The sequence below is a fragment of the Lepisosteus oculatus genome, chromosome 5 (assembly GCF_040954835.1).
Source record: "Lepisosteus oculatus isolate fLepOcu1 chromosome 5, fLepOcu1.hap2, whole genome shotgun sequence".
Taxonomy (NCBI): domain Eukaryota; kingdom Metazoa; phylum Chordata; class Actinopteri; order Semionotiformes; family Lepisosteidae; genus Lepisosteus; species Lepisosteus oculatus.
In genome coordinates, this window is record NC_090700.1 from 46035477 (window position 1) to 46050963 (window position 15487).

Genomic DNA, 15487 nt, shown 5'->3' on the forward strand with positions numbered 1-15487 from the left:
CTGATATTAAAATAATACGAAGTTATTGATGTGTTATTAATTACGAGGTAAGGCACGTGAGGATATGTGAGGTTAAAGACAGCGGGGGTAAAAATCAAATGTAGGCGAATCCCCACAAACACACACATCAAAAAAGCAACTGCTTGGGTTTGTTAAAGGCTGAGACAACGGTGACTGATTGATTTTCACAAATGCGCCCATGAAGAAATAAACTAAACGCTCCGAGCCTCCTCCAGAGACCGGAGTATCTCGGGTGCCCGGTGTGCCGTGGGGGCTTATTAATGGGCTGGCCGCTTGGCCAAGGGTAAGGAGGACAATTAAGTTTATCCAGTGCCATATGCTGTCCATCACGGCTCAGACAGGGGACAAAGCTGGGGCCAGTACTGGGGTCTAACCTGGGATTGCCTCCGAGTCGGTGTGAGGGGGGGGGGAGGGGAGTGCATTTGCCCCAGTGAGAGAGGAGCCCAGGAGAGTTTCTCCTGGTTGAGTTCATAGGCTTCACCTTCGCCGCCTCTGTGCGTAGTGTTGCCAGGCTGCCCTGCCAGGCAGGCTGGGTGCCTGTATCCCTCTGCACTGATGTTTCAGCGTGAAGGCTGCGTTCATTTCCATGGGCCACATCAAGGCTTGCAGGGAGGGGATCAGGTGTCTTCCAGATACAATCTATAAATATATATAGCCTTATGTCATTTTTGATTTTTTTTTTCTCCCCCAATACTGTCTGACCAAGGAGTGGCACTTCTGTTTTCTGTTTAAACGATGTGACAAAAAAAAACACTGTTTTTAAGAGGCAGATTTGCTTCTATATCCTAACTTCTCAGTCTTGCTCCTCTTGGCTGCTTCCAAAACCCAATTAATCATCTGTGTTAAATCACGGCTGTTTGTACCTGAGAGTCACTTGTTTTCAGACAGAGCCTGGAATCGCTGTGGAACTCTGCAGGACTCTGTGACAGGTTCTCAGAAGAGCCTTTTTATTAGTTATTTCATGTTCACTGTTTCACCATGTTAAAGAAATACACTGCTTAAAAATAATAAAGGATCAAAAATAAGAACTCGGAAGCTTACGATGGCTGTGAACTTCATGCAGCTATTCTCTAAGATACCTTTTTTAAAATCTGCACGTCCCAAAATAATCGAAACATGGGATTAGTTATGTTCTCTGTCATGTCTGGTTCAACATATTAAATGATTGGAGCATTTTTAATATTTTTCAAAAGGAAATATACTCACTTTCAGCTTCACGCCTGTAAGGAGAAGTGCTGTTTTTCTATCTTTAATCATGATGTATTATTACAAATTGAAAGGTACGAGTGGCTCGTTAAATGCAGGGATTGCTGTTGATCTGCAGGTGATTGGGTGACATGTGGGGTCTGTTTTTAATTTGCACAGTGTTCTGATTGTAACTGAAAGAGACATGCTCCTTTTTGTGGCATGGAGTTATAGCTCTGCTTCCATCTGGATTTCATGAAGTCCGAGACCACATCAGTCGTGTTTTGCCACAGAACCCCTTTGATCCTTGAGGGTTAGACTGGCATGGGCGCAGCTACATAACTTGCAGTTTCATTTATGTTCACCCGAAGTTAAAAGGTACAAAAACAAAGTAAAAGAACAGACTGTCTTTCTCTCTCTGGAGTTTTGGTTTCCTTAGTGCTTTTTGCAAAGTGTTTAATGTTAGGATATTTTTTATTTCATTATCGTCTGGGAATGAAAAAACACACAGTCCAAAAAACAGCTGCTTAGTATTTCTTCGGTTGTATTACGCGTTTGGTTTTACTTTATAATTATTAGCCAGCTTTAATAAAAGGGTCTTTAGGGGTTCCATCATTTAATTCCAGGTGTCATTGAATGTCCATCATGCAATGGGAAACGAACTAAGAGAGATCTGTGGTACTTTCTCACATTAATCAACGCTCTGCTTCTGCTCTCATTGCTTCTCTGTGACTTTGCTACAGCCCTGCCTGTCTTTTTGCATTGCGACATTGATGGATTATCCATCAGCTTCGGCATATGTTACACGAGTTGGAGCAGCAAAAAGACTGAGGTTATTAAGTCTGATTTTGCCTAATATGTTAGAAAGGCTTTGTGACAAGAGTCTCAGTCCTGCCAGTTTTCATGGGCGGGTGTCAATGCAGGATGTAGTCAGCATCCTGGGATTTTGCTCCGTGTCTCTTGACTTCTCTCAGACAGCTAAAGTTGAATATTTTGGCCACAATTTAAGAGGTCCCTCCTCCATTTTGACTTTTTCCCCTAAATAATTGGAGTTGGTCTTTTGCCAAAATGAGATGCTCACGCAATGCCATACAAAAGAAGGAACGTTTCACTCCCTTGAAATGGGTGGTCCTGTAACAAATGGAGAAGCTAGCTGTATTTTTCTTTTCTAAAATCTGCCCAATGCAGATGAATCACGAGGGGAGGATGAAGACAGGGATTTCTCTTTAGAAAGAAATATCCTCAATCTGGATTTAGAACGGCATTGATCTTTGGCCTGCAGAATGTGACAGCTGCTATAATCGTGCTTCAGATTATGGGATTTTTAAAGTTCATCAATAGAAAACATTTTGAGCCCTCCCGCCTTTGTGTTTCTTAGTTCAAAACCCCCAGATGTATGTTTCTCCTACTTATGGTTTGGAGCAGTTCCCGGCGAATGTCGAATGTGTTAAGAAATACACTTGAAGTTCTGAAAGCAGGTAGTGTGGCTTTGCAGCACACAGAGTGTTTTGACTATGTAGATCAAGATGTTGTGTAGTAACTTCTCCGGTTTTCTTTGGGTAGGTGTACGCACCTTCGCCAAGCTCGGATGACTTCAACAGAGATTCTCCCAGTTACCCGTCTCCCAAACCTCCCAGTGGCATGTTCGCAAGCACTTTCTTCGGTAAGTAAAATCACAGCACTCCCCCGGATTGCTTTCGAATGTTTCCTGTAGGGATGTTGGTGAAAGCATCTTAAAAGAAGATGAGAATTGTTTTCTGTTAATGTTTAATCTGACGGTGTCTTTTTTTTTTGCTAAAGATTTCCTGCAGCTTAAAAAGTCATGTTTTTTTAACTTTTTCCTAATCTTGTTAGTTCCACCACACAGTTAAATAAATAACTTTTTTTTTTTGTTTTGTTCTTTTGAAAATGCTTTCCCTGTGAGATTATTTGGGCAGAGGTCTTTATTCAAAATATATGGTTTGGCTCCTCTGTAGGTTTGTGTTTGCATTGAAACAATGGACGAGACCTGGACGTCGCTGAACCATTGTAGAACACATATAAGGCAGAAAATAGCTTTGGAAAATATGTTAAATCTAAGCTATTCTATTCGGCAGCAGACAAAATGTCTCTGTCCATGTAGGGAAGGAGCCTATTTCTAATTACATTTTGAAAGTAAGTTGTATGTTATGAAGCATTTTTTGTTTCCAAGGACAGACTCCTGTTTTCAGGCCGCATGAAATTTTTGCCCTTCTGCTCAGCGTAAATCAGATTGCACTCAAGGTCTTTACAATTAGTAGGGGGAAGCTTTGTGTTTTCTCAGCTGTGGTCAGGACTAGGTTTCAATTTTCGGCAATAAAACAGAGGTTTTCAGGATACCAGTGTTATCCTGGTCTAAAAGCAGAGTTTTTCCTGTATTTTCAGATCAAGACATGCTGTATATAAGAGTGATAAACACTATGTTGAATGTTAAAGCGCACTTTTAATCATATCTAAAACCAGCCTAAAAAGTAGTGGTTTAAAAAGCTATTTGATTGGGATAAAATAGTTTAGCTTGACCTCTGTGTAAACATAACTGGGAATTGTAATTTTAAAGAAGCAGAACGAGCCGCAGGCTTGTAAAAGCATCTCTTTGTGATAAATGTCTTTTTTTTTCATTTCATTGTAAAATCTCTTTGGGACCGGAACTCTTCTTCATTCTTACTTATTTTTTTTAATAGATGGGACCCACAATTCCTCTGACCTTTGGAATTCGTCCAATGGGATTAGCCAGTCAGGCTATGGGGGAATGCTGGGAAGCTCGTCCTCTCACGTGTCGCAGTCTGGCAGCTATGGCAGCCTACATACACATGACCGCTTGGTAAGGCAGCTCTGTGTGTGCCCCCCCAGGCCCTTCATCTTTACTTGGCTCTGCGCAAGCGTCTCCAGCTATCTAACAGATCTTCGGCTGTCTTAAGTTTTAATTGTTGTAGCTCATTTCTTCAGGTTGTTTTGGAATGTTAAATATTACTAGAGATTTAAGCCTTCTGACTTTTTTTTTAATTCTGACATATTTCTTATAATAATGACCTAACGTCTGCTTGTTTTCTCTCTATAAAAGAGAGATACTGTTATAAAAAGAACAGGGTTTGAACTTATTTTTACAGTTCTGGAAATGTTTTGATTTGTGAAATTCTCTTGTGTATGATTACAGCTATCTTATACGGTAACTATACTAAAATATCTGTGTGATTGATTAAGCATTGCGCGGCGATAATATAAATGGGGCTGAGATATAATTTAACTAACATTGACATCTTTGTATCGGTTCTCAGCCGTGGAAAAAAGCCGGTCTGAAAGGGCATTAGATCTAATCTGGCAATTAAGACGCATTAATGGATTTGTACCCATAGGTTTAAGTGATCCCTTTCTGTGTTAGACCTGTGAAGTGGTAATTCGGGAATAACAGTATTGACAGGTTTAAAGGGAACATGTCAAGTAAATCATTTTTAGCTTCAGGATCCATCAGTGTAGCTGCGGTTGACCTTTGTGAACACGGGGAAAGAGGTCTGGGATTGTGGGGCCCTTCTGGAAATCTGCTTCGCTGTACAGGACTCTCAGTTCGTGGTCCTCTGTTCAAGATCAAGGCTTTGTCAATACGTTGCCAAGTTCTATTCAAAGTATTTTTTCTGCGTGACATAGATATCAAAGGGCCTTCTCTGATGATCTGTCCTCTCAGCCTACGCTTCTTAGCCTCCTCCTTCATCCGAGCATCTTACCCTCATTTTGCTATAAACACTCGATTATGTTCATTTACCAGAGTGTAGCATGGGTGGTGAGGGTGAGGGGGTCTTTTTTTATAACTAGCCCTAAAGGAATGGCTGCATTGCCCACTGTTTTTTTTCCACCCCTCTGATTCTTCCTCAGTAAATAAATGATAAAATCCTCGGCCTGCAGCCGTTCACCTCCCCTTCTCCCCCCACCAATAGGTACCTCTCCTGCGAGAGTGGGGCAGACCAGCGTAGTTTGTACATTCGCTCCTCTGAATTTCTGCTTATCGCGTCCGTGTCTGGTTATCACCTCTGCCTGTTGCTCTGCCCGTATCCGAGTTCCATCTCTCTGCCGAGCGCTGCTTGTCGGCCTGCTTGCGGTGACCACTGCACAGTGCTTGAGGCTGACCTGGGGTCAGAATGAATTTGCAGCTGCTGCTTCCCAGCTCTTGGTCTCACCGCTCAGTGAAAGTGACTAGTGCTGGACAAGGAGGCAGCTGTCTCCTGCCCGTAATACTTGTCTGTCAATTGTCCTGAGTTCTGGGTACAGACTTGGTGACCTGTGAGGCCTGTTAGCATCACAACGACAATTGTGTCATCTGTTGACATAAATAGGACTAGCCGTCATTTCTAATACTTCACACTGCTTATTAACCTGGCTAAAAGACAGACAGTAGAAACTGACTGTACTGCGTTTTCCTCCTCTAAAGAGAATATAGTTAAAGATTTGGAAAATACTTGCGGTTATAGTTTTCTGTAGAATCAAACTGCTTTTAGTTGCGCTTTCATCTTGTGGTGTATGTTTCCTTTTCCCCAGAACTACCCGCCACACTCGGTGTCCCCAACAGAGATCAACGCCAGTCTTCCGCCCATGTCCAGCTTCCATCGCAACTCCAGCACTTCGCCCTACGTCACCACTTCTCACACTCCCCCGGTCAACGGCACCGAGAGCGTTCTGGGTAGGCCGCAGACCGCCGTCGGAGCAGAGCCCCCTGCCTTAGCAGGAGAGCTTACGGAAGCAGATACGCAGGATAGGGTCTTTGCGTGTGCTGTTAGGGTTGCATGCCAGTTCACAAATAAAATGTATTTGCTTGCTTTATCCGCTTTAATATTTAAATGCTTATATTTTAATTAAAAAATGTTTTTTTTTTTAACCTTGCAGCAGGAAACCGGGGAAATGCCACTGGAAGCTCGCAAACTGGAGATGCACTGGGAAAAGCTCTGGCTTCAGTAAGTACAAAGCAGTCTTTCATCTGTCTGTCACTTCTACTCTTATTGACCAGACTCTCTTTCTGGAGCAATTTAAAATTGTTCTGTTTTATACATCCTGGTATTTTATCAAACATTACGACTGCAGTGCCCCACCCAATTGTTAAACAAACAGCCAGGGCACTAACCATTAATCATTCCTGCTGTCTTTACCCAAAGGCTGGTGGGAGTATGAAACAAGCTACCCAATCATTATGCTGATTGATAACTCGGTTTCTTTCAAGAAACTGCTGGATGACATCCTCGGGGGAATTAGCTATCAACAACCAAACAGGCTGGCTTGAATGGCTGAATGACCTTCTCATGTTCATAACCTTTCATATGATTTTATTTATCATTTATCAGTGTTTTTTTCAGACGTCTGCATGATAATATCCTTATTAATAATTCCTTGCACTTCTCTTGTTTGTGACAGCCCCTATGCCTGAAAGGCATGAAATAGATGCTGTCTGTGCAGTGTTTATGCGTCTTTGCTAAAATGCATATTGCCGATTTGTTATCTGGAGTTCAGAAGCTGATTCATGGGAGACGAAGCCCATGTTAAGCTGGTTACACAATAATTGTGAATTGAATTATCTGCATTGTAGTCTTAGCCTTTTGTTGTTGTTTGATGTCTCCACTGCTAAACCTAATTTCCTAGTAATGCCTGATGCTGTTCAATGCTGTAACAACTTCTATAAGGACAGCCAAGAGAACGTTTGTGTTCCTCTGTTTCTAATGTCTAGATTGTCTCAGTTTTTGCACTGCTTCGTTTAGAAGAATTGTAGAGAAGATAATATTTTCTCAATTTTCTTAGTGTTCAGTTTTTTTATTGGTTGATGAAATGGTTTACAAGCAAAATATACAGTTTTTTTCCCGTTTTCATTTAGCTAACAAATGCACTTGTTTAGAACTCTTTACATTAGGACAGCAGAGATCAGGAGTTAAATTCAGAAATATATTTATTCAAATCAAAATTAGTTTTGTCATTACAGAAAAACAAAAGCAGTCTGTGCAGAAATATTACTTCCTTTTACTTCAAAAAATGAAATCAAATCAAATCTCAATTTTAAAACCGGTTAAAGCATTGTTTTGCCAAACTTTTCTCACATAAATTGAGAGATAATCTTAACCTTTCCTTTTTATAAATCTCACTCACAATGTTCAGATCATGGAGGTTCTTTAATAAGCCAGTTTGTGATTGCTTTTTTACTCGAAGCTAGAAGAAATCCTAGTATTTATATCTGTCTTTTTGTTCAGTGTGATCAAATGGAAAATTTCCCAAATACATACGTTTCTTTGTTTTACTTGTATTTTGGGGCTAATGAAGAAACCATTTTTTTCCCAAAGACATTTCTCCATGTATGTGGATTTTGTTGTGCTTATATGTTTAAATTTGCATATACTCTTCCAGTGATATTATTTACATATATTTAGAGCCTTTTTCATGTCCATAGTACTCGTGAACAACTTTGATATTATTCTATTCTGATTACTTTGTTGATAAGCAGGTATAAAAAAACATGATTTGTTTATATTTTGGAAGTTTGTAACACATGAGGGCACTTTCCAAATAGACCCAGTCTTTGGGGGTGTTTCATATAAGGCACAATAAAGGTACACCATTTCCTATTGAAGTTTCCTTTGAATTGCCTTGAAATATGACACTGTCCTTCAAGCTGGAAGATCATAAGAGTGATAACAAATGAGAAGAGGCAATTCTGTCCGTTTATCCTGTTAGGTAGTTAGTTAATGTAGTAGCTAATTAGAAGAAGTAGGCTACCAAACTTACTTTTTCACAAAAGCAAAAAAAAATCAAGTGATTGGTTTGTAGTGAATTTGTTATATAAAGTGAGCTCATATCCAGTTAACCACCTACCTTTAATTAGGGTTAAAAAGGTTTTTATTGTGTTTTCGGGATTTAGCTGGTAATTGGCAGCCCTGTGTTAAACCGAGACATTTTTTTTTCCAGGTGAAAACCTTTAAGGTTCTGTTTTCAACTTGAGGCCGACTAGTCCCTTTCAGTATTACAATAAAATAAGAGCACCTAAGCAGTGCAGAAAATTCCAAGTTAGTGGTCATTTGTAGAAAACACTGGCCATGCAGAGGTTTACAAATTTATGGGCAGAGGAAATCAAGGCCGGCAATGTGTAATCTGACTGGTGGGTGGGCACTGGTTACCACGGTAACTTGATTTTTGTCATCCTGTGTTGCTGCTTGGCAGGAGCAGCCAGGTCATTCCATAAATCATTTCTGTCATAGCTGATGGTGATGCATTCCATCTGGCCTATCAGTGCATTCCACAGTCACTGCATTTCAAACCCCACACTCGCACATCTTCACAGATTTCACTCAAATACTGGAACGGAGAAGAAACCCCAAAACAACAGGTGAAACAGCAAGAGGCCGTTGCCATTGCGGGGTTATCACCTCAAGTGTTAAAAATGGCGTGACAAACGCAGGAAAGGTTTGGAAGAGGAAAGACGTGCCGCGCACACAACGCTCGTGTACACCTCGATTCATTCTGTCTGTAAAAATTGTAGGAATTTTTGTTGTCCCCACCTCTCCCGCCTCCAGAAACTGTTCAGACCATAAATTGTTTGCAGCCTTGGTTGCTGATCGCGGTGCTTTAAATTGTTAGATTACACGGGACACACTTAAAATCATTTAGGGATTTTCCGACAGAATTAACCTCTGCCATCAAGCGCACTCAGACCAAAGGATGGATGATAAATTAACCATTCGCCATCCCACTTTGAAACAAAGCAGGGCGGCTGTACTGAGTCATTCTTGCATGTGATAGCTCTTTTTTTTTAGAAATTGATACTGCACGCAAAAATAATGCCCTACTTCAAACTTCAAAGAAAACGACCTTTGTTGTTATGACTGGGTATTAACCGCTATCCAGAATACTATGTGATTAAACATGTAAGGCCAGATAATACATTTGCAAATGTTTTTTTGGGCCTAAGCCTGGATAATTGTGGTCTTAATCTCAGAGTATGCAAGAAAGGGAATTGTACATAAAAGTATTTACTCAGAGTTCCCAAAGCCCATGGATTATGCATTAGTTTGGATAATCAACCAGCCTTGATAGAAGCAAAAGGAAAATCTGGGTATTCGTGCCGTTTCTAATGTGTTTCACTGAACACTTGCCAAACAATAACCCTTTAAGATTGTGCCCGTGGAGGGCTTGTGAAGGCTAAAAACATCTGGTATTTCTCAGTGCCTAATGTCAAATCAAAGCACACTTCACTCTTTAAATTCCCAGAAGATCAAACGGTGAGAGCATTTAACTAACACTTTGTTTGTTATACCAGCTCTGTCCCTGAGAAAGTTTGCTTTGATTTTTTTTGCCATACCTCGGAACTCACTGAGCGGCAGATCGCCTTTAAGGTGCGAGTGTGTGTTTGGGGGGGGGGTACGCTGGCTAATAGCTTTTTGGCACAAAGGAAAAAGGAAAACATAGGGAAGTTGACTACAAAAAAAAATAATAATCACAAATTAAGTCTTTTTGTATTCGCAGACTCCATTCTATTTGCATGACAAAGCTGATGTGAAATGTACACTGAGGGGCTGGGGGAGACGGGGGGGCTCTGGGCTCGGGGGTTCGCCTCTGCAGGCTGCCCATTGAATGTCCTTTGTCCGGACCCTCTTTCAGGGGGCTCTCGTTATTGGCACCCCGCTGGCTGGAGCGGAGCGTGACCGATGGGGAGGCGGGGTCTCATTTGTTGTTGTAAAATGAGTCGTGTTACAGTTTAAATCTAGCAGAAGGCGCAGGAGACGGCGAGAGCCAGCCCGGGCGCGCAGCGGGTCGAGAGTCAGTTACATAAGCTGAATGCGAAGCAGGCCGCATAATGCATTTGTCACGTTAATTCTGTTTTGGGAGAAAAAAGGACGGGGGAGATGCATCATTGCCTGTTCTTTGTAATAGAGCTGCAGGCGTGTCACAGCTCAGAGCAGCGTTTCAGCCCAAGTGGTTAGGAAGTTGGAATTTGTAGAATGAGGACAATTGCCTATAATCTATAAAGTATATAACACATCCGGTAATCTTATTCGTACAGACCTTAAAGAATCCTCCACCTCTGTTTTTTTTTCTCTGAGTTTACTAAAAGGTTTAAATGTATTTTGTATCAGAAACATTTTTAAAAAGTTACCATTTTTACCATCAGTGCTGCGTTGTTGAATGATAGTGTGGCATTCAGCTTCTTTAATTATATTTTAGATGTTAAACTTGCAATTTTCTTTCCCCTTCAACTGCAAAAAAAACAGGTCAAAGGTATCCATTTCCTTTATCCTTTGCGCTTTAATTGGTGATAATACTGTTTTCTGCCATGCAGTTAATAAGAGAAAAAAGGACTCTTTACAGTATAATTACCACATACAATGTGTTTTTTGTTTACAGGTCAGTTTGTAGTAAGAAACCTTTTGTGTGAGGTATGCTAGAAATGGGTTATTAGCCTTACATTCTGTACTATTTTAAATGAAGAACAGAGCCATAATGATGAGTTGCAGTATGAGACACAGAGCTGGATTGGCAAGGTTGTTTTTGTAAGCACCATATGCCAGAAATTTTAATATGATCACAGTGTTATTTGTGAGAGGTAAATACAGAAATCATGACAAATCTAAATTGCCTTATTTCATCACTTCATGTAAGACATTTGAAACACAACAAATTTAATATCTGTGAATGCGGGCTTAGTGCTTTCATTTGTAGGTTCAGAGCAAAATGCAAAACCTGACCAAAGAAGTTCCCTGAATCCAGTGATCAAGATTTTTCAAGATCTAATGTGTTTGAAATGTGGTTTGAAATGCAGCGTTGATTTATCAACATAATAACTAGTTGTTAAATTTTAATTAAGGCCTTAACAGCATGGTACATCACACATCTTTTAAGTTTAAAATATTAAAATACAGGCTTCAGCTTTCCTTGATCATACAGTTTCTACCAGTGGTGCTATTAGTTTCTGTTCCTAAAAATTATGTTTTTAAAACCCCTGGGACAAATAAAACTTAAGACCTCAGTTTTGTTTTGTTTTTCCATCCCAGTTTTTCCCCAGATCTTTTAAAAGCCATTACAGGAAATGAACATCCAGTTTCTCTCGGAACGTAAGGCGTTTCTAGTGCCCTGGGGGACACTGTTGAGAACTAATTGAGAAGTGTTGTGAAAGAACTGAAGTTGACCATATTTTTAAAAGCTAAATAGGCTTTTCTGGTAAGCTGCAAATTGATGATTTAGACCCTCTGATTGAGCTGTTCTCTACTACTGATCCTGCTGGATGTGCTATGTGTTGTAGAACTAATTAAATGGATAGAAACCTAATACCCTAGTCTTCAGAAGATATTGTCCATTATGTGGTGGAACACCTTCTTATCAAATGAAGAAACAGTGAAGCTTTGCTCATTATAATCCATCTTTTGTTTAAACAAACACAGCATAGAGCACTCTGGCATTTCATAGATTTTTTAGATTTAATCTGGGTCTTTCAACTCTTGCATACATGAAATGGTTTGCAATCCCCTTCTCTGTTCCTTGCAAATCTGAAAAGAAAAAAAAAAGCCGAGCCTTTCTGTGCGTTGACGGTGTCTTTGTCGGAGGCGTGCTTTGTTTTCCAGATGAACACCCGACAGGTCATTTATCTAGAAAAAAAAAAAGCAGAGCCTGCCATTATCTGGCAAAACGTCTCCGTTGCTAATAGCAAGGATCAAATGACTGTGTCATTTTATTAGATCACATCAATAACTAGATCTCACATCATCTCCCTGTGCTGCACTCTTCTGCCAAGGAAAGTATTACAATGGGATAAGCACAGGGGTGGCTGCTCTAGCAACAGAACTCATTCAGACTGATGAGTAAAGAAGAGAGATTAATGATGCTGAATGTTCTTTTTGTGCCTGGCATTCTCCACTTTTCTCCTCCCTCATCTCTGATTGTGTTCCACAGAGGCAAGCAGAGTGTGTGCGTGTGTAATATTGCAGCGCATGTTAAGATGATATTAATAGGATTTAATGGAGATTTGAGTCAAGCTGCAGCTTCCAAGTATTAGGGATACTATTTTTACTTTTTCAGCAAGGGTGGAAATGCGTTTCCTTAGCCTTGTTTGAGAATAATGATTTTTTTGTGTGTTTACAAATCTTAAAGGGCATAATACACACCAGAGAAAAGCTGCATGATTTGCGCATCGTTCTTAATTTAAGAAGAAAAAAAATGAGGGGAAATAGATTTTCTATATTCATGTTGCTGTAAATTATGAGCGCTGTGGATTTGGTAGACGGTATTGGAGAACAGGCTTCCCAGTGTTGTTAAGGACCCATATGTATGCAGTGAGCATCTTTATAGCCTCTCAGGTAGTAAAACAGCCACAGGATTGATGAGCCAATTTTGGCTACAAGCAGGCTGAAGGGTGACAATAAAGGCTATAAAAAGTATCAGGAATGACAAATTTTGCTTTTACAGTTGTGTGTGTTATTTATTGACAAATTCCTGTCTTTCTCCTTTGTCAGATTTATTCTCCTGACCACACCAGCAGTAGTTTTCCATCTAATCCATCAACGCCGGTTGGGTCTCCATCTCCTCTCGCAGGTACAGTACACACTCTTCCAGGCAGCGGGACAGCGCAGTGTGGTGCTCTGGTGTCGGCAAGCAGGCTGGGGTCACATCACCAGCACGAACAGATCGCACAGCTGCAGGGCTTTGAATGTTAAGAGTGTTTCAAGCCTTTCCTGGTACATCACGCTGCTTTAATAAGTTCAGTCAATATATATGGTTTTAAAACAACTACCTCAAGGTTTGCATGTACTGATTTTATTGACACTGTGTGTTTGGAGAGATGTGTTGTGCTGCAAGCCTCTTGTACAGACAATTGCTCTCATGCTGGATAGAGATTGTCTGCACCTGTCATGGCTTGACATTTTGTTTTTTTAAGGATTTTTTAAGATTTGATCCACTTGTATGGCTTTTTAATCGATTAATAAAAACAAGTATGCCTTTGGTTTCTAGACGTGGCTTGGTAAGCAGGTAAGTTCATTCTATCTCCATGCCACAGCAGCTCGTTGGAACATCCTCTGGTTTTGGTGGGGTTAAGGGAACTAGAGAGCCAATGAGTGGACAGGGCACCAGTCCACCGCAGGGATCACCCCCTCTAGCAATGTTGATCCCCCACTTACACAGCTGGGTGGACTGGAGCCACTGGGATAAAGTACCAACTGCGCCCTTGTGCACCACCCACCAGTTGGGAGAGCAGAGATTTTCCCAGCTATGCTAAAGGGTTTAGATTTGTAATCATGATTATTTTAGTGGCATGTTTGGCTATGGGGAAGAGCCACGTGTGACATTCAAGGTGAGAACCTGGAAGCGTGTGGAGGTTTTTGTGTAGTGATGGGAGAGGGCTCCAGAGAGGCGGTGGCGGCACAGCCAGCTGTCTCTTCCTCCCGCTCTCTGTCTCCCGCCCCTGTCCTCAGCTGCCTTCGCGCCAGGACACAGCTGTTCCTCCTGCAGACAGGCCGGCCCTGGGCTCATTGATTGAAACTGGTTCAGGGGGAGCTGGAATTGCACAGTGCTGATGTAACTTCAGCCCTTTCGGCGCTGATCACTCTCTTCTCCAACTCCTGCACAATGGCTGTATGCTGTTTGAAGGTGGGCGTGATGCGCTGTGTGTGCATTCCTGATGTTCAAGTTGCACACTGCGCCGCTCTGCTCTACAGTGGAACCTCCTGCAAAACGCAGCCAGGATTCCTGTGAGTTTTGTTTTTACATCTGCTACTGGTGCGTTTGTTTTGACATGCCCCCTCCCAGCTGTTAAAAATCAGGTTTTATTGCCAGTGGGTAACATTGTGACCATACCTGAAGGATGGTTTTCCTTTTATTTGAATCCTCACTGACGTGCCTGATAAACGTGTTACTAGGCTAGCATTCCGTGCCCGAATGGCTATAGTAGGTTTTTTTCGTTTGTTGCAGCAAATGTTGGGGAGAAACTAATAAGCATCCTTGTAGTAAAGGAGAAATTTCTTTAAAAACAATCCTCCTCCAGACCTGGCTTGACAGGCCTGTACTGTATTTCTGTCCTGGCTGTACACAGTGGGTCAGTAGGAGGAAGTTTGTGGTTGAAAAGAATACGGTGTTCAATCGTTTATTTAAAGTGCCGTTCGCCAGATTTTTTGGAAGGAACATTGTGGACAAGAAATTGGAGAGCCGTGCTTTAGCAGAGTGCAATGTGAGCCTGCTGGCAGCAGTGCAGTTGTGCAGGGGCACAGCCTCTCTCAATGGGGCCCTTGTTGTCGGCGGGCAGTGACTTGTGCCTAATAGTCACAGGGCAGCTCGCTCCAGACCTGCTTTTAAATGTGGACACACACGCGTAGAGATCAAACTCTTTCATATTTTTTCATCCTTCTTACCTTTGGATTAAATTTTCACAATTCCGCAGGGCTGTTTCCAGTCCTGTACACATTAAGAACTGCAGAAATATAGGCCTCCAAGCCAATTAAACAGATTTTGTGAACTTGAAATAGCCAACATTTATTCTGTTAGCCGGGGGTGTGGGTGTGCTAACACATCAGTAAGCCCTTGATAATAAAAACCACTGATTTATTGATGAATGCTTTTTATTTTTGTGTTTTCACATTGATTTACAAATGTTGTTTTTTTTTGTACTGTTCTGAATTGCTTACCGCAAGACATTTTTATTCCAATGTGGGCCACCTTGTGAAATGTCAGTATTTTTGGCAGGAAACTGTACTTCATTCACAGTGCCATTGGAAATCTCTTTGAGAATGTGAAAACAAAGCGCAGTCATGCACTCAGGTTCATGCTCCCTGAAAACGCAGCATTCAAGCTGATGTTTGTATTGGTCCGGTGAATATTGTGTGCCAGAGCTATGGTGGTGGGCAAGAATGGGCTTGTGGGAATGAAGCAGAGCTGCAGGGCCCTACGGCCTGAACCCGCCCAGTCCTGGATCTGAGCTCCATTTCCTCCCAGGAGCCCTGAGGTGGGCCTAATCTGATTAGCTTTCATGGAGGTGTTCTAAAAAAAATCGTCCTTCTTTCTTTTTTTCCCCATTATGTTTTATCAAATATAGACCGAGTCTGACAAAGAATTATTAAAATCTACCCTTTGAGCCAAAACTTTGATGTCTGCCAGCAGTCATAACAATGTTTTTTTTACTAAACTACAAAAGGATTGTTGGGTCTTTTGTAATAATGCTCAAATAGGTGATATATCAAAGGAAAATTCTGAACTGTTTTTCTTTTTTTACGTTTTAATTGATTGTTGCATTTAAAAGATACAGACCAGAAATCAAGTTACC

General features: G+C 41.2%; 1 protein-coding gene across 5 annotated transcripts in view; it reads left to right on the forward strand.

The window, feature by feature from the left end:
* The window catches only part of tcf12 (transcription factor 12), a 119342-nt gene that overhangs the window by 86285 nt on the left and 17570 nt on the right, over positions 1 to 15487 (forward strand). For all 5 annotated transcript variants that reach the window (XM_069190530.1, XM_015343202.2, XM_015343205.2 and 2 more), the window contains 5 exons: positions 2770 to 2869; positions 3906 to 4045; positions 5752 to 5893; positions 6097 to 6164; positions 12690 to 12768. In XM_069190530.1, coding sequence (XP_069046631.1) covers positions 2770 to 2869; positions 3906 to 4045; positions 5752 to 5893; positions 6097 to 6164; positions 12690 to 12768 — 529 coding nt within the window. The remainder of the gene's footprint in view (positions 1 to 2769; positions 2870 to 3905; positions 4046 to 5751; positions 5894 to 6096; positions 6165 to 12689; positions 12769 to 15487) is intronic.